A 14,985-nucleotide genomic window follows, 5' to 3' on the forward strand; every position below is an offset into this window, starting at 1 on the left:
CCACTTCTACTAATAGTTGTAAGTTGTAACTTTTAATACTAAATCCAACTCTAGTATTGAGTATCACTAGAGCGATGTCACTGTCGACCTGTACAAGGAATGTGCTTTGAAAGGAAGATGTGGCTGCATGTGCTTCTATTTGTCGTGGTTCCAACTTCCAAGCATGTCATATGTGGGATTGTGTATGTATGATGCCTTTAGGATTATTCACAAGCGCTATACATGCTTTAATTCTTGCTACTCTAGCTGCAACTTATACAAGGGAATCAATGGAGGGTCATCATTAGATGATATGCTCCATCAGGCTTTCGCCCATTGCGGAAGATTCCCCACTGCTGCCTCCCGTAGGAGTCTGGGCCATGGCAGGTAACCCCACCCCCCATGTGTAGCTTGGAGGTCCCCTTGGTACTCATCAACAGTACGTCCTGCAAAGGCGAACATGCCTAATCTTAAGACTCCTTCTATAATGACTCGTAGCAAGGTTTATGTTCCCAAACAATGAGATGCTTGATCGGCCTGCGTGCTTTTGTTTATCGGCACTGACACCTCTAGCTATCGGTTTTGCCGTGGTCTCATTAAGCATCCGAGGTTTGGGCGGACATTGGGGCGAACAGTTCCGTGCCTCCCATCCCGATCGGACATTTGGCTGTGGACATACATATTATTAAAGATTATAGAGCATATGGACTTTGGATTGGCTTGGCATTGGATTTGTAAGGGGTGCCTCAGTTATTTTTTGACCCATTCTTCTTCAGAAAATACATTATACATATATACACACACAAACATACCCCAAAAGTCTTCTCTCTCTCTCTCTGTCTCTCCCCTGTTTCATCTTCCCCTGTTTCGTCGTTTCTTTGTCCCATTCCTCTTCTTCTTCTTCTTCTTCTTCTTCTTCTTCGTTGATCTGCTCTATTCTTCTGCTTCTGCTTCTTCTGCCCTTTCTTTACCTTATATCCTTCCTTTCCTCGCCATGGCCGAGCAGCTCACCAGCGAGCAGATCGCCGAGTTCAAAGAAGCTTTCAGCCTATTCGACAAAGATGGAGATGGTAACTCTCTCCTCTTCCCTCCCCCCTTCCGTTATTTTCTTTCGCTCCATTCCTCTTTTCTCTGTCTAGACCCCCAAATCTTGCACAATTATGCTCGATATATCTCAGTTGGAAACCGAAATATGTTGCATAAGGATGCGGTGGATCTTTGTTTTTAGTCCTTCAAATCTTGCAGACGTACGGTCTTTTAGTCCTTTAAATCTTGCAGACGTACGGTCGACCTATCGACATGCTAAAAACCTATAAGAAAGCTGAAGATTGTATGTATGCAGGATATAATCTATGTCATTTTAAACCACTAAGCGGTGGTTTTCGTTTAGGAGCTTTATTTTAAACCCTCAATCCGTGTCATTTCTGCAGTATCTTCAAGAATCTGTTTAAAAATCTAAAACTTGCAGATCTTTACGCATATGTGTGTATTTAAACAGGAAAAGAAATACGTTCTTTGCTTTTGTTGTTTTCTTGTTAATTTGAAGACAAAATATAACCACTAAAGAGACTGTGAGTTTGTTTTTATTTTATTTTAAAGACTGTTCAAAATTGAACATATGCATATATTTCTTTGCGCTTTTCTCTGACTTAGAGAGAAATTTTGCTGCTAAACGGGACATTTGACTTCTCCCCATTTTTGAACAGGAAATATTACCACTAAGGAGCTTGGTACTGTGATGAGGTCCCTGGGACAAAACCCTACTGAAGCAGAGTTACAAGAAATGATTAATGAAGTGGATGCCGATGGCAATGGAACCATCGATTTCCCTGAGTTTCTCAACCTTATGGCTCGAAAGATGAAGGTAATTTTGTTCTCAAATATTTCCTCCAAATGATTGAATAATTCAGATTTGATCTATGTGCTGGGTCATTATTTATATATTCTCTTTATTTGGAAATATGTGCGTCTTTTCAGTGGTTGATTGTGTATATGCGTTTTTGCTTAATGTCACATCTTTGTTGGTCCATGATTTATTTATAGGACCCGTTTGTTTAGTAAAGAAAAAGCAGTAAAGTCTAACCATATGCATTTTATTTGTTTGTGTCATTGCATTTGTACAATGATACATTATTGATCTTGCAAATTATGTTGTTGAAGGATACCGATTCTGAGGAAGAACTCAGGGAGGCATTCAAAGTGTTTGATAAGGACCAAAATGGTTTCATTTCGGCTGCCGAGGTAATGCTACTACTTTTAGCAGAAAAATTAGAAGTCCCACCATTCCCATGAGATACGCAGGGTGAGAGAGTAATAAATGAGTGGAGAATTCTAGGTAGATCTTGAAAGTAGTTAAAAATTATGGGCATTCTGGGAATGTTGAAGACATTAGAGATAGTTTAAGAACATTTAGAAATCTTAGAAAATGATAGAATTTGTGCCAGAGTGACAAATGAGGGGTATGTTTAGAATATAGAAAAATAGTTATATGGGTATCTGAAGAACAGTTGGAAATCCTAGATAAGAAGAAAGATATTTCAAAGAGCTAATTTGGTTATTTCATGAAAATGGGCTGTCTTAGAACTTTCGAAAGAAGGTAGTTTAGGTATTTTCATAGTGCTAGAGAGAAAGAGGGAGGGAGGGTTTAAGGTTTAAAGAGAGGGAAGGATGAAAATGTTTTTTGCTTTTTTGTAGCTTCGTCATGTGATGACCAATCTCGGGGAGAAATTGACCGATGAAGAGGTGAATGAAATGATTCGTGAAGCAGATGTAGATGGCGACGGACAAGTGAATTATGAAGAGTTTGTGAGAATGATGCTTTGCAAGTGAAAGAAAAAAATCATTTTTCTCAAATTTCGCTTCCTCCCTTCATATTGTGTTTTTTTGTTTTCTAATTTTAAGAGCAATAACTTTTCACATCACTGAAACAAAAAAGATAAATGCAATCTTTCTGATGCATTTGTATATATACAAATGTAACCAGGGCGCATTGTTAAATATGTGAGTTTTTTTTTTTTTGCATTTGTTTGTTTTACCTTTATATAGTTTTATTAATAATGGTTCAGGTTTGAAAATGGATCCAATTATCCTATTAATCACTGGGTTGTTCTTGTATTGGAATCTATATTGACTAAAAGTCTGGATCATACAGTGTGTCCAATTAAATTTTTGTACGTATATTAGTCTATAGGTACATCCCCAAATTTCTGATCTATTATGTCGAGCATTCCACATGCTGTGCAAATTGTATTAGTCTATAGGTACTTTCGAAATTCTGATCTATTATGTCAAGAGCAATAATGTGCTGCATAAACAGTTTTTTCTCATAACGCATATATGTTATGTTTCAATATGTAATGACGTGAACCAAGAACTTTAGGTGCTCTGTGTAACTGTGTGACTTTTCTTCCATAAAATGTTATGAATAGTGTGAACTGAACTAAAATGTTATGAAAATCATGTAAACTGAATGTGAATAATGGCTTAGCAGGATGAAGAACGAGCCCCTAAACCTAAGATATGGAGCAATCTTTCAGACTTTAGGACATTAGAAGGCTAAGATGTGCATTGTGTTTAAGACATCAAAGATATGGAGCAATCATTTAGACAATCTTTAGGACCTTAGAAGACCAAAGGTATGTAATTGTTTAAGACATCATTAGGACTATAAGAGATGTAGATGTACTTACTAAAATAATAATAATAAACATTATATGATATGCATGAATTGTCGAAACATGTATATATAATATGATGCTTAAGAAATTTGCTATATCATGGTTGAGTATTACTTATTTTATGGTTGATTATGAAAGCATACCAAAGATTAAGCTGAGGTTGTGTAGATGTACTTACATACTAAAATAATAATAATAAACTTTATATGATATGCATGAATTGTCAAAACATATATTAATATGATGCTTAAGAAATTTGCTATATCATGGTTGAGTATTACTTATTTTATGGTTGATTATCAAAGCATACCAAAGATTAAGTTGAGGTTGTGTAGATGTACTTACATACTAAAATAATAATAATAAACTTTATATGATATGCATGAATTGTCAAAACATATATTAATATGATGCTTAAGAAATTTGCTATATCATGGTTTGAGTATTACTTATTTTATGGTTGATTATCAAAGCATACCAAAGATTAAGCTGAGTTTGTGGTCGATCATTAAAGAGCCATGTCGAAGACTAAAAAAATGTGTGCGTGGTCAATTATTAAAGAGCCATGTCAAAGACTAAAAAAGTGCCTATTGTGCTAAATGCTAAAATAGCCATGTCAAAGACTGAAAAGAAGTGTGCCTATTGTGCTAAATGCTAAAAGAACATAATTTCATATAATTTTGTTGAACTAGCAAATTTCAAACAATAAAAACATCCAAGCTATACATATACTTACTGATAAAGTTTCCAGAAAGGTTGAGTGTTTTTACATAATCATAATCCCCAAGCATCAAAAGTTTATAGGATACCAAAAGAAAGAGACATTCAATAAATCGAGCACCTATATGATTGTCACAAGTTAAGATATTAAAATCATCCAAGCTATACGTATATTGCAAACCTTCTACATAATCATAATCCCCAAGCATCAAAAGTTTATAGGATACCAGAAGAAAGAGACATTCAATAAATCGAGCACCTATATGAGTGTCACAAGTTAAGATATAAAAGTGTCGCTTAAGATAATCAAATTTAGAAGACTCCTATTCGATAGGCGTTAATAGGGGTGTTTGCCACATTCATTCACATCTCTCTTGGTTCTTCGAAGAGAGATCCTAAATGAAATCCAAAAAGCTCCTCTTTCTAGCGGGCATGCCGGCAACTGGAGTGCTTTCAATGCCACATTCATTCACACCTCTTTGGATCATGAAGTACCCATCCTAGATAACACATTTCAAACAAGCAACATCAAGAAAGCAAATCAAATGGTAGTTTTAACATCAATGGAGAGTTTAAAATTATTTGTAACCATGCTATAACATTTTACTTACATGGGTGTTAAATATTATAAGTTAGTGTCTAAAGTGCATGATTACCATTAAGATGCTTTAGCAACATACTTAAAACTATTAGAAACGTTGAGATTTTGATGGATTTTTGTTTAGGGTTTAGGGTTTAGCAACATAGGTAGATTTTGATGGATTTTTGTTTTGTTTTGAAATGCATGTTGAGATGACCCAAATGAGTTTGCAAAAGAAACATGCAAAGATGTGGAGCATAATCCCTCAATCCTTTTCCATGTAAAAGTATGTTTGGAATCCAAATCTACTAATTAATAAAGTGAGATCTCAAAATATAAAACCCGATTTTCCAAGTCCATCCATGACTGAGTCATGGCTTTGTAAAACGAGTAATAGAAAAGTTCTTATTCAAGGTTCTCTCATGCTTTCAAAATGGTTTGTAACCTCTTCATTGAAGTGGTGTTGACCTTGGTTTTAAATGAGTGGAAAAGGACTTCGGCAACCCCTCTCTATAACCCCTACCTACCAAATTTCATATAAGCCAATGTGAAATGTCTCAATTGAGTTATTTATTAATACACCAATGGTTTCTTTTATTCAAAAGCAATTTTTGATTACCTAATCTAATAAATCAATATTTTCGTACAATCTAATAAGCTAAATATTGGGAAGCACGTTAGATTATATAGGCTTTAAGAAAACCTCCACACGTTCCATTAAAGCATCCTTTATAGAATATACTAATATTCACAACGATATTATAAGCTTCCAAGCTAATGATGAAAAGTTCTCCTCACCTGGCCCCAATCATTATTCCACGAATTAGCCAAAAGCTATGGGAGAAAGAAAAGAACATGTAAAGAGTTAGTATTCTCAATAATCAAAATGCAACTCACAATTCAACACAAAAAAGGTCACATTTCATTTCTTCAAAGTTAGTGTTCTCATAACAGTAACTTTCAATAATTGAAATATGGATGAAAACACATACCCAATAGTCAATACCATCATCTGTAGTACCCCACCCAAGGAGTTTTACAGCATGCCCACCAAGGTAGTCTCCATATAGATAATGGTACACACCAGAGCTATAATGAGCAAAGTCCTAGTATTCCAAGACAAATGATGTATTAAATGATTAAAAAGACGAGTTTAAAATTATGAGATGGAGTAATGTTTCATAACTAAAAGCAAACTTCACCTCAAATACATCAAATGCCACTTCCACCGGTCCATTGTTATAGACTTCTGCCATTATGTCATATGGATCCGATCCAACAATATATGCACTTGATGCATAATATTTATTTGTTTCATAATCAGCATTATCTTTACACTCGTGCACACACAGTGGAGTGGGATAGAGAGGATCACATCCTGGGTGAGGACATCCCGCGGCATCAAAATATGGAGCACACTACAAAATAACCAATCCCAAGTTAGGAGAAAAATAAATGCACACGTATGAATATGTCTACATATATGTATATGTTTGAGATTTCTAGTGCATTTAATCTATTGTTATTAACTCCTACTTAAGCTTATATGTTGAGAGTTTAACGTATGCTTCCACTATGATACCCATTACTCCAATGTGGCAAAGCTGTGAAAAGGCAACATGCTTGTTAAACTCTAATGTGATCTCTTTCAAATTTGGTACCTCTGTTGTCACGACACCACTTCGAACAAAGTATTGCCATGCTTGTAACGGATCTCCTCCATTGCAACCATTGCCACATTCAAAGCCACAACAAGACAACAAATCATTTTCGGACAAAGTGATCGTCTACACAAGAGCACCGAGGATATGGTAAATCCCTCAATTCAAGGGAATCTTTGGACAAAAACTAGCAAATTACCCAAGAATTTCCTCTCAATTTCATTGAAATAAAATAAAATAACGAAGTTGAGTTTATTCTCACTTCATTGAAATGAATGCAAAAGCGATCAGATAAGCATTCAACAGCTCCAAAGGCCCAACAAGAACCACAATGCCCCTACAAATATGTGAGACATCAATAATATCATCAAGTGTGTAACGAACATGAAAAATTTAGCAATGGGATTAAATTATGTAAGAAATTCTTGGTTACCTGATCTAAACCACCAAAATTTCATACAATGCCACCAATACGTATGTCAAAACATTGGTAGACAATAATTAGAATTAGAACATCCTTTGGAAGGGATTTAGAGCACTTCATGAATAAAGCTGACAAAATTGTGGAATAAATTAACCAAACTTATACACACAATTGCCCTTGATTTTTAGAATCTTAAAATACATAAATTTGCAAATGATGCCAACCTAGAATGGTTCTGAGGGAAGAACATTGAGGCCATGCATCCCTTGCATCGAAGTTTATTGGAAGTTTGAGACCCCTACGATGCATGCGCATTGACAACATTGTTCCTTCACGATCCACAAATGATCCCAACATTCTTTTGAAGTCATCCACCTAAATAAAATGCAGTGTCAAAATCATGGATGTAACACATATACACTCTTAGTACATGAACACACACATCATTCATGAATGCACAAGCCACACACACACGAACTATACATACATACATATTATACACATACACATAGGTATATGAATGAACACATATGCAAAAACATAAATACATGCTTAAAAAACACATATATCAACACCACATGCATATAGGTGTATTACAAATACACACAAATGCATGAATATACATGCAAATATGTAAATACGTACACTTAATATACATATAAAAGCACATGCATATGCAAATACATATAAAAACACATATATCTCCAATGCACATCATTGCCATACATATATAAACATACAAAAAACACATATCTACACCTTTAACATACATATACATATACATTCGAAGATTTTCCAATGTCACGGATACTTACAGTAGATTTCGCAAATCGAGCATTGAGATCTGCTTTCCAATTGGCATTTGGATGATTATTCACTTTCTCCACAATCGAAGGCTGTGTGATCATCATATTAGAATTTCGCTCTCCAAGCAATAAAATTTAAATTACGGTTACATATGTAGATATATAAGCTATCAACGCCATTTTGAGAACAAGGATATAAGTTTATAACTTTACTTTATACATACATAATTATGACCTCCCTGTATATTTCTTTCAAGTGAGTTAATTAGTGAGAACCAATGGAATGAAACAAGGATGTCCTATAACATGTGCTCTAGAAGAGTTCGCCCAAGAAGCCTTAGGTTAGCACAAGCACAAACCAAATTTGGTGGACATTTCATATTTTACCTAATTGATGTTGCTAAGTAAAGGCAATTTTCTCAACATATATTGCAAAAAGCTTTTGGTAACCACACATACTTTCTATGAACAACTTAGTGCCCTAGCAAATAACATGGCTAAGAAGACTAAAGTCATGGTGGTAATTGACAATGGACACTAGCAAATTTGAAAGTCTAACAACCAAAAGAGAACCATGAAGAGGATGCGAAGGTAGTGAGAGTTTCAAATACGTACTCAAAGTTGATATACCTAGATAACCTACTCGAAGTGTGTAACTAGATAATGGATGTTGGCACGATCCAACACAATGAAGTTGATAACATGTGCCAGTTGAACTATGCAATGCAGGCATGGTGTTAACTTTGTGTTATGGAAATGATGTTCAGAGAAGATATAACATTATAGGTAGTTTCAAATCTCCATTAATTTCCAATAAACCCATCTTATCGTACTTCTTGAAAACATGGTTAATTCCTTATGGTTTCACCAACCAATATAAATAAAATGGGTACATACAATTGCATCTCTAATGTATGGTTAGAGCTGAGTAGAATGTTTGTGGGAGTAAATTTGAGAATAGTTTCTAAGACCCGATAAGGAATTTATTGCGAGAACTAGATTTTGCTCCACTGCCTATACAACAACAATTGAATGTGTTGTCTATGTCGAACAACGTGCTCTGACAATAGATACAGGGGGTAATCGTCCACGACTATCATGTCGAAGAAGGACAAACCATCTTCAACCACACAAGGAATGCTCTATGCTCGTCTCTAGTCCCCACAACCCAACAAGGGATAATTCTAAGGATCGACATTAGTCCCATGGATCATGTTTGGCTCTCAATGGATGTAGAAATATATCATTGGTGTCATCATGATCATACTCAATACATACATGCATACATACGTACGTACATACATCATGCACAACATACATACATACATGTAGGTATACTAGTACATACATACATACATACGTGCATACATACATGTAGGTATACTAATACATACATACGTGCATACATACATCATGCACACATACATACATACATGTAGGTATACTAGTACATACATACATACATACATACATACATGCATGCATGCATACATACATACATACATCATACATGCATGCAGGACCTAGGTATACTAGTACATACATACATACATACATACAAGTACATAGGCAGTAGGTATACAAGCAAAAAATGTTTAGTCTAGCCTGCTGGTTACCTGTAAGATTAGCTTTCCTTCATGAATATCTTCACCCACATCTGAGGTAGCAGAAACTGTAACAAAAGCAGCCTAACAATATATACATACACAGTCATGATAAATTAAAAGAAGTAGGCAGATTGAGTATCGATAAAGTATGTGCTTTTTTTGAAGTGTGAGTTAAAAGGAATTAGGCAATGGCAGGCACCTGATGATTGGAGAGAAGAGGTACTAGAAGTAGAGCGATGGAGATGACGAGCATGAAGCAGGAGCAGGAGCATTTGTTATTGTAGAGGAAGTACTGAGATGTTGATGATTGAGATCTACTGTGCTTCATCATCATCATCACTATTAACAGTACTTCACTATTATTATTGCTGCTGCTGCTGCTGCTTCTGTTTAGGCGGAGAAATGAAGTGCTGGTGAGGCAAAGAGGCAGGAGGAGAGTGAAGGAGAAGATATAATAATAGAGAAATTTAAGGGGGACTGTGGTGATCATCAGAGGAATTAATCCGATTTAATGGGAGAAGAATACGGGAGGCAGAGACAGAGCCAAATTTAGGAAGTAGAATGTTCTGCCGCCATCGCCATCGCCATGATCCCAAAATCCCCATTCCCACTGCTGAGGAGGGCCACCTTCTCTCTCTCTTTTTCTGGTTATTAGCTTAATATACCTATTGGTAAGTTGTTACACTACGTCTTGGGTTCGAAACCTAATTCTACTCACCTCACTATTATATACTCCATATATGCAATATCTCTTAATTCACAAGATGCCACTTTGGAATGTAGGGGGTTGAACCCATGACCACCTGGTTTCCATTTGGGTAACGTTACCAACTGAGCTATATCCATTTGGTCTCATGGGCCAATTTTGGCCTTAGAAGACGTTAATCTCTCTCTCTCTCTCTCTCTCTCTCTCTCTCTATTTTTACTTTCCATTAATGGGTAAATAACCCATTTTTGTTGTAAACCAATTCTCATGGGCCAATTTTGGTCTTAGAAAACGTTAATATATCTTTCTTTCTTTCTTTCTTTCTCTCTCTCTCTCTCTCTCTCTCTCTCACACACACACACACACACCAATGACCTCCAAACACTCTGTCCCTGTCCATGTCACTGTGTGTGTGTATGTGTGTGTGTTTGTCACGTTTCTTCTGCGCACACACACACACCCAAGGCTAGGATAGGTCATGGGTTCAAATCCTTTGGGCCACACCCACCCCTTCATATCCCACTTGCATATTGGTCCCTTGTACGCGACTATCGTGACTATCGACTCATGAAGCATCTATCGCTCCTCATTATCCTACTACCATTGTACCCTGATCTCCTAGCAGTAGTTGCATCGCGTCCATATCTGTGTTGTTTGTTTCTCGTCCTCCTAGTACACTCAAGCATGTTGCCCGCCCCGTCGTTCGTTATCGATCGAAACTCACAACCCCCCCCCCCACCCCCCAAATCTCTGTATGGTTTTCAAACTACCATCTTGTCAACACAACTATGCCTCGATTGTCATCAGTTGCATGATGTGTGTGCGAGCACATTCACGTATGCGTATGTGAAGGTAGCGATAAGTATGCCACCATACTGAACATGGTAATGCGTGTGTGGCATATTCAAGCAAGCAATTGGGAAGACGATCTCTCGGAAGAAAACTTGATGAGACCCTATGAACAATAGTAAGCTTTCTGCCAATTCCCTATTATCATGAGCTTTGAAATGAAATATTGCAAGTAATGCAGGAAAGTAGGATTGAAATGCCACCTCACCAATGACATATACATACACTCACTCTCTCTACATTTTGGACGCTTTCAAAAATTAGCGCATGCACATACACACGCATGAGGTGCATATATCAATCGATAAAAACCTTTCTAATCCCTACAATAATGATGATCTTATGGCAAGGTTGGTGTGACATTCACTCACATAAAGCCAAGTCTTCTTGAGACAAAATGCCCACAAAGCTTACTTGCAAGAATGTCCAAATCAATTTTCCATGTAAATCTATATAGTAGTTGTTGAAGTACTTCATGGAGATAATCCCAATTCTCATACTCCAATGATACCATGGACCCCAATACTCACTGTAGTGGAAGGCCATATTATAGAGCTTTGGTTCCTTGAAAGAAAACCAATAGGAACTATCCAAAGTTGTCCTTTTTAATAATTAACTTAACTTGGCAAATATCTAAAGTGCTATTTTGGTGCCAACCATGCAAATGATGGCATTCAATATTGTTTTATGCTCTTGGATTTACCAATATATGGAGCTCATCCTTATCCACTTTGCCTAATCTTGTGGGATCTTTCAAATTTGTTCATAGATAAACCATTGACACTTTGGTTATTCCATACCAATGCAAGCCCCATGAATATTAGAGTATCTCAACTGGTAGTATTGTGATATTGTCTACAATATGAAGATTTTTAGTTAGCCAAGCTCAAACTATGTTGCCATGAGAGCAGCAAGTGTTTAATCACAACATGTTGTAAGCTTTTTAATGATCAATCATCATGTCAACATGTCAACACGAGGTTTCGATCCTTGTATTTCCATTTATATGAAAGTTACGATGAGTTCCTACACACATACCCTTTAAATGGTTGAATCTTCACATAATCATGTGATATTCCTTCCAAAATCAATAGGGGTTGTGTTGCAACATTTTTATGATGGACATACGACTCCATGAAAACCAAGCCATGCTTAGGCATGAGTACGTTAGACTTTGGTTGATGATCCAATCACAAAAGTGATTTAATTTTCCGTTATATCAAAGATGAAAAATTAAGAAGACATAGGTAACGTTAAAATTGCTTGCATCACTTTTGAGTTCCATAGCAAACAACAATGTCGGAAATCAATGCATGCATGTGAAATTCTGAGCAGAATCACAAGGGACTTGAACTAGGGAAGATGAGTTTGATGGCATTGTTGATGAAGGCTTGCGAGAATCAACATACATGTTGTCATTTGTTCATGCTTCTACGGATCCTTCTCTTTAGTTCATTCATGTTCATGAGGAAAGTGCTTTAATTCATGTGTAGGTACACATTGCAAGGTGAATAACAATAGGCAACAGTTCACTTCGAGAGTGTCCAAACCGAACCGTTAAAATTTTTTGAAACCCGAATTGAACCATGAAACTGTTTAAATCGAACCATTTGGTAAATATCCAAACCATTAAACCTCAAAAACCGTAGTTTTGTGGTTCAGTTTAGGTTTTTAACTTGGGTCAAATTTCAAAATTTTAAAGATTTTTCCTAAAATGTGAGAAATGGGCTTTAAAATGAAAAGATTGTTTAAAAAAATATATAAATAAATAAATAATATTTGAAAACCATCAAACTATTTAAATTGAACTAAACCGAACCAAACCAAACGTGGTCCATTTAAACTGTTAAGACGCGGTTTCGCGGTTCAGTTTAGACCGAACCGTTGCCAATTGTTAAAGGCGAATGTAAATAATTTGTGGGGTTTATGCATTTGTGCACCCTCATGTATATGCTATGTGTGTGTGTATGTGTACATGATGTTAGCATAAATGCATAATTATATCTTGAGTATTTGGTCCACGCTTGTCATTCTCATAGTAGAAGACGTCACGAAGATATGCACATGGATATGAAATTGATGGGGACCACTAGGGTCTTTAACCACTAGGGTCTTGTTGATAAAGAGTTGCAAGAGTTGGTTGTCGTGAGGGCACCTCTTCAAGTCAGACTCCTTGAACCAAATCATGTGTTTGTGTGGATATGCACCACCAGTAAGTAGAGTTTTTACATAGAATGTGCCATTAAATATAAAGACTAAGTACATTCCATGTGTAAGTAAGTGCATACGCATACTTGTATGTATGTGTGTCTTTATGAATAGTGTTACTGTGTGTGATTAAGCATATGTGCAAGTATATTGTAGTTGTGTTTTGTTAGGAAAGTGTGTTTGGATATGTATGTGTCTATGCGCATGTAATAGCGTATTTGTTTTGTTATCGATGTATGTATGTGTATGTGTGCATGGGTGTCATTTGTGTGTGTGTGTGTGTGTGTGTGTGTGTGTGTGTGTGTGTGTGTACATGGTTTGTCATTTGTTCCTTTGCTCAGTGAGTGGCTCTCAATTTTTTATTGGCTCTAGACTTCCTAAACTAACCTTTAATCAACCTTAGTTAATGCCAATTTGAGAAATCAGCTTTTCTCCAACTCTTCAAATTTTTTCCCTCTTTGTTGCAAGTAAATGGAAAGAAACACCTTTGAGGCTTGGATTTTTGCAACATGAACTCCATCAAGTTTGTCTCATAGTGGGTCAATGGTAGTGTCAAACACTTGGTGTTGGTTCAAATCCCACCTCCCACCAAAGAACCAACCAATGACACTAAAGTTCCAAAAGCGATATCCAAATTGATCACCAATTCCATAACCAAGAAAAATACATTTATAGTTCAATTTCTACCTAAGTTGTTTTGGGACGTGCATATATACTTCACATCGAAAGACTCTAAGAGGAGACTTCTTGTCCACAACTATTGTGCCACTTTTAGGTCTATGGATATATTTTGGTGATAGATCAATTACATGGATTGTTGTTAAAATAGCTTTTGCCCAAACACTTTGTGAAGCATAGAAATAACCCTGTCCTTGATGGTTATATAATTATTCATACCTTGTGCCACATCATTAAACTCTCTTTTAATGCCTCTAGATTTACAAAAGTCACTAAATTTGTGAGAGGTGTACTCACCTCCATTATTTGAATGTCAAGCCTTGAGCTTAATTTTTTCAAAGTAGGGTATACATCATCCTTTCCCTTAATTGTATACGCCCAAACTTTCCTAGTGGCATTATAAATGAGGGTGGTGAATTACAATGCACCACCCAAAAATCTAGTAGGCATAGGATCACATACATATGTTAGTGTATGAGTCAATGTGGGACTTACGTGCATTTATAGTTTACTTGCCATGTTAGCAATGTTCACAAAATGCAAAATCAAAAGATAGCAACTTACTCAAAATGAGAAATAATTATTCCCATGTCATTTCATGACATTTGGCCTAAACAACCGTGCCAAATGCACACCATAGATTGCTATGTGACAATCAACAGATGTTCCTTTTGATGAATCAAGAGAACCAATTTTATTCCCCTTAATAGTAATTGTATTTTCGTTAGTTATATGAAAACATTGAAAAGCAAATGTCACCGTATAGCCATTATCATCAAGTTAACCAACAAACAACGAACTAGGTGTTAGTTGGGGCACGTGGTTACAAGTTTCATGACAAGATGAGAATCATCCCTTAAATGTATTAAAATATCTCAAATACCAATGGCATGATGCTCATTGCTAATGTGGCTCTCCAAGTTTAACTTTGCCAAGTGACTTGGCTTTATAACCTGTGAACCACTCTATGAGTGGACTCACATGAAATGATGCACCATACTCCAACATTCATGTATGGCAAGGAGAGAAAACCATATTTACCCCAACTTGTATAGCAAAATAATCCAAAGCCAGTATGTTTGTCCCATCA

General features: G+C 36.3%; 2 protein-coding genes across 2 annotated transcripts; one reads left to right on the forward strand and one right to left on the reverse strand.

The window, feature by feature from the left end:
- Nucleotides 1-898: 898 nt before the first annotated feature.
- Nucleotides 899-2,995, forward strand: LOC147848522 (calmodulin-like). The gene is made up of 4 exons (XM_087338371.1): nucleotides 899-1,049; nucleotides 1,686-1,843; nucleotides 2,140-2,220; nucleotides 2,674-2,995. The coding sequence occupies exons 1-4, from the start codon at nucleotides 974-976 to the stop codon at nucleotides 2,806-2,808; spliced, it is 450 nt and encodes a 149-aa protein (XP_087194497.1). The 5' UTR covers nucleotides 899-973; the 3' UTR covers nucleotides 2,809-2,995.
- A 1,534-nt stretch (nucleotides 2,996-4,529) lies between these two features.
- On the reverse strand, nucleotides 4,530-9,791 carry LOC147848523 (cathepsin B-like protease 3). Its single transcript, XM_087338372.1, has 11 exons — nucleotides 9,654-9,791; nucleotides 9,464-9,535; nucleotides 7,857-7,937; nucleotides 7,266-7,416; nucleotides 7,051-7,055; nucleotides 6,880-6,954; nucleotides 6,618-6,743; nucleotides 6,159-6,374; nucleotides 5,949-6,062; nucleotides 5,755-5,790; nucleotides 4,530-4,876 (listed from the first exon to the last, which is right to left on the reverse strand). Exons 1-11 carry the CDS (start codon nucleotides 9,789-9,791, stop codon nucleotides 4,772-4,774), a joined length of 1,119 nt encoding a protein of 372 aa, XP_087194498.1. The 3' UTR covers nucleotides 4,530-4,771.
- Between the last annotated feature and the right edge of the window lie 5,194 nt (nucleotides 9,792-14,985).

This window comes from Azolla caroliniana, unplaced genomic scaffold (genome assembly GCF_043228905.1).
Source record: "Azolla caroliniana isolate FFs.n. ecotype wild unplaced genomic scaffold, voAzoCaro1.0.p SCAF_331, whole genome shotgun sequence".
In the NCBI taxonomy this organism is placed as follows: domain Eukaryota; kingdom Viridiplantae; phylum Streptophyta; class Polypodiopsida; order Salviniales; family Salviniaceae; genus Azolla; species Azolla caroliniana.

What these genes read in the sequence shown, in the direction of transcription:
- LOC147848522 (XM_087338371.1), top strand. Translation starts at nt 974, where the DNA reads ATGGCCGAGCAGCTCACCAGCGAGCAGATCGCCGAGTTCAAAGAAGCT. An exon ending in ATTCGACAAAGATGGAGATG is followed by an intron (nt 1,050 to 1,685) that starts GTAACTCTCTCC and finishes ATTTTTGAACAG; the next exon opens with GAAATATTACCACTAAGGAG. An exon ending in GTTTCATTTCGGCTGCCGAG is followed by an intron (nt 2,221 to 2,673) that starts GTAATGCTACTA and finishes GCTTTTTTGTAG; the next exon opens with CTTCGTCATGTGATGACCAA.
- LOC147848523 (XM_087338372.1), bottom strand. Translation starts at nt 9,791, where the DNA reads ATGATGATGATGAAGCACAGTAGATCTCAATCATCAACATCTCAGTAC. An exon ending in CTCTTCTCTCCAATCATCAG is followed by an intron (nt 9,536 to 9,653) that starts GTGCCTGCCATT and finishes ATATATTGTTAG; the next exon opens with GCTGCTTTTGTTACAGTTTC. An exon ending in CTCGATTTGCGAAATCTACT is followed by an intron (nt 7,417 to 7,856) that starts GTAAGTATCCGT and finishes CATTTTATTTAG; the next exon opens with GTGGATGACTTCAAAAGAAT.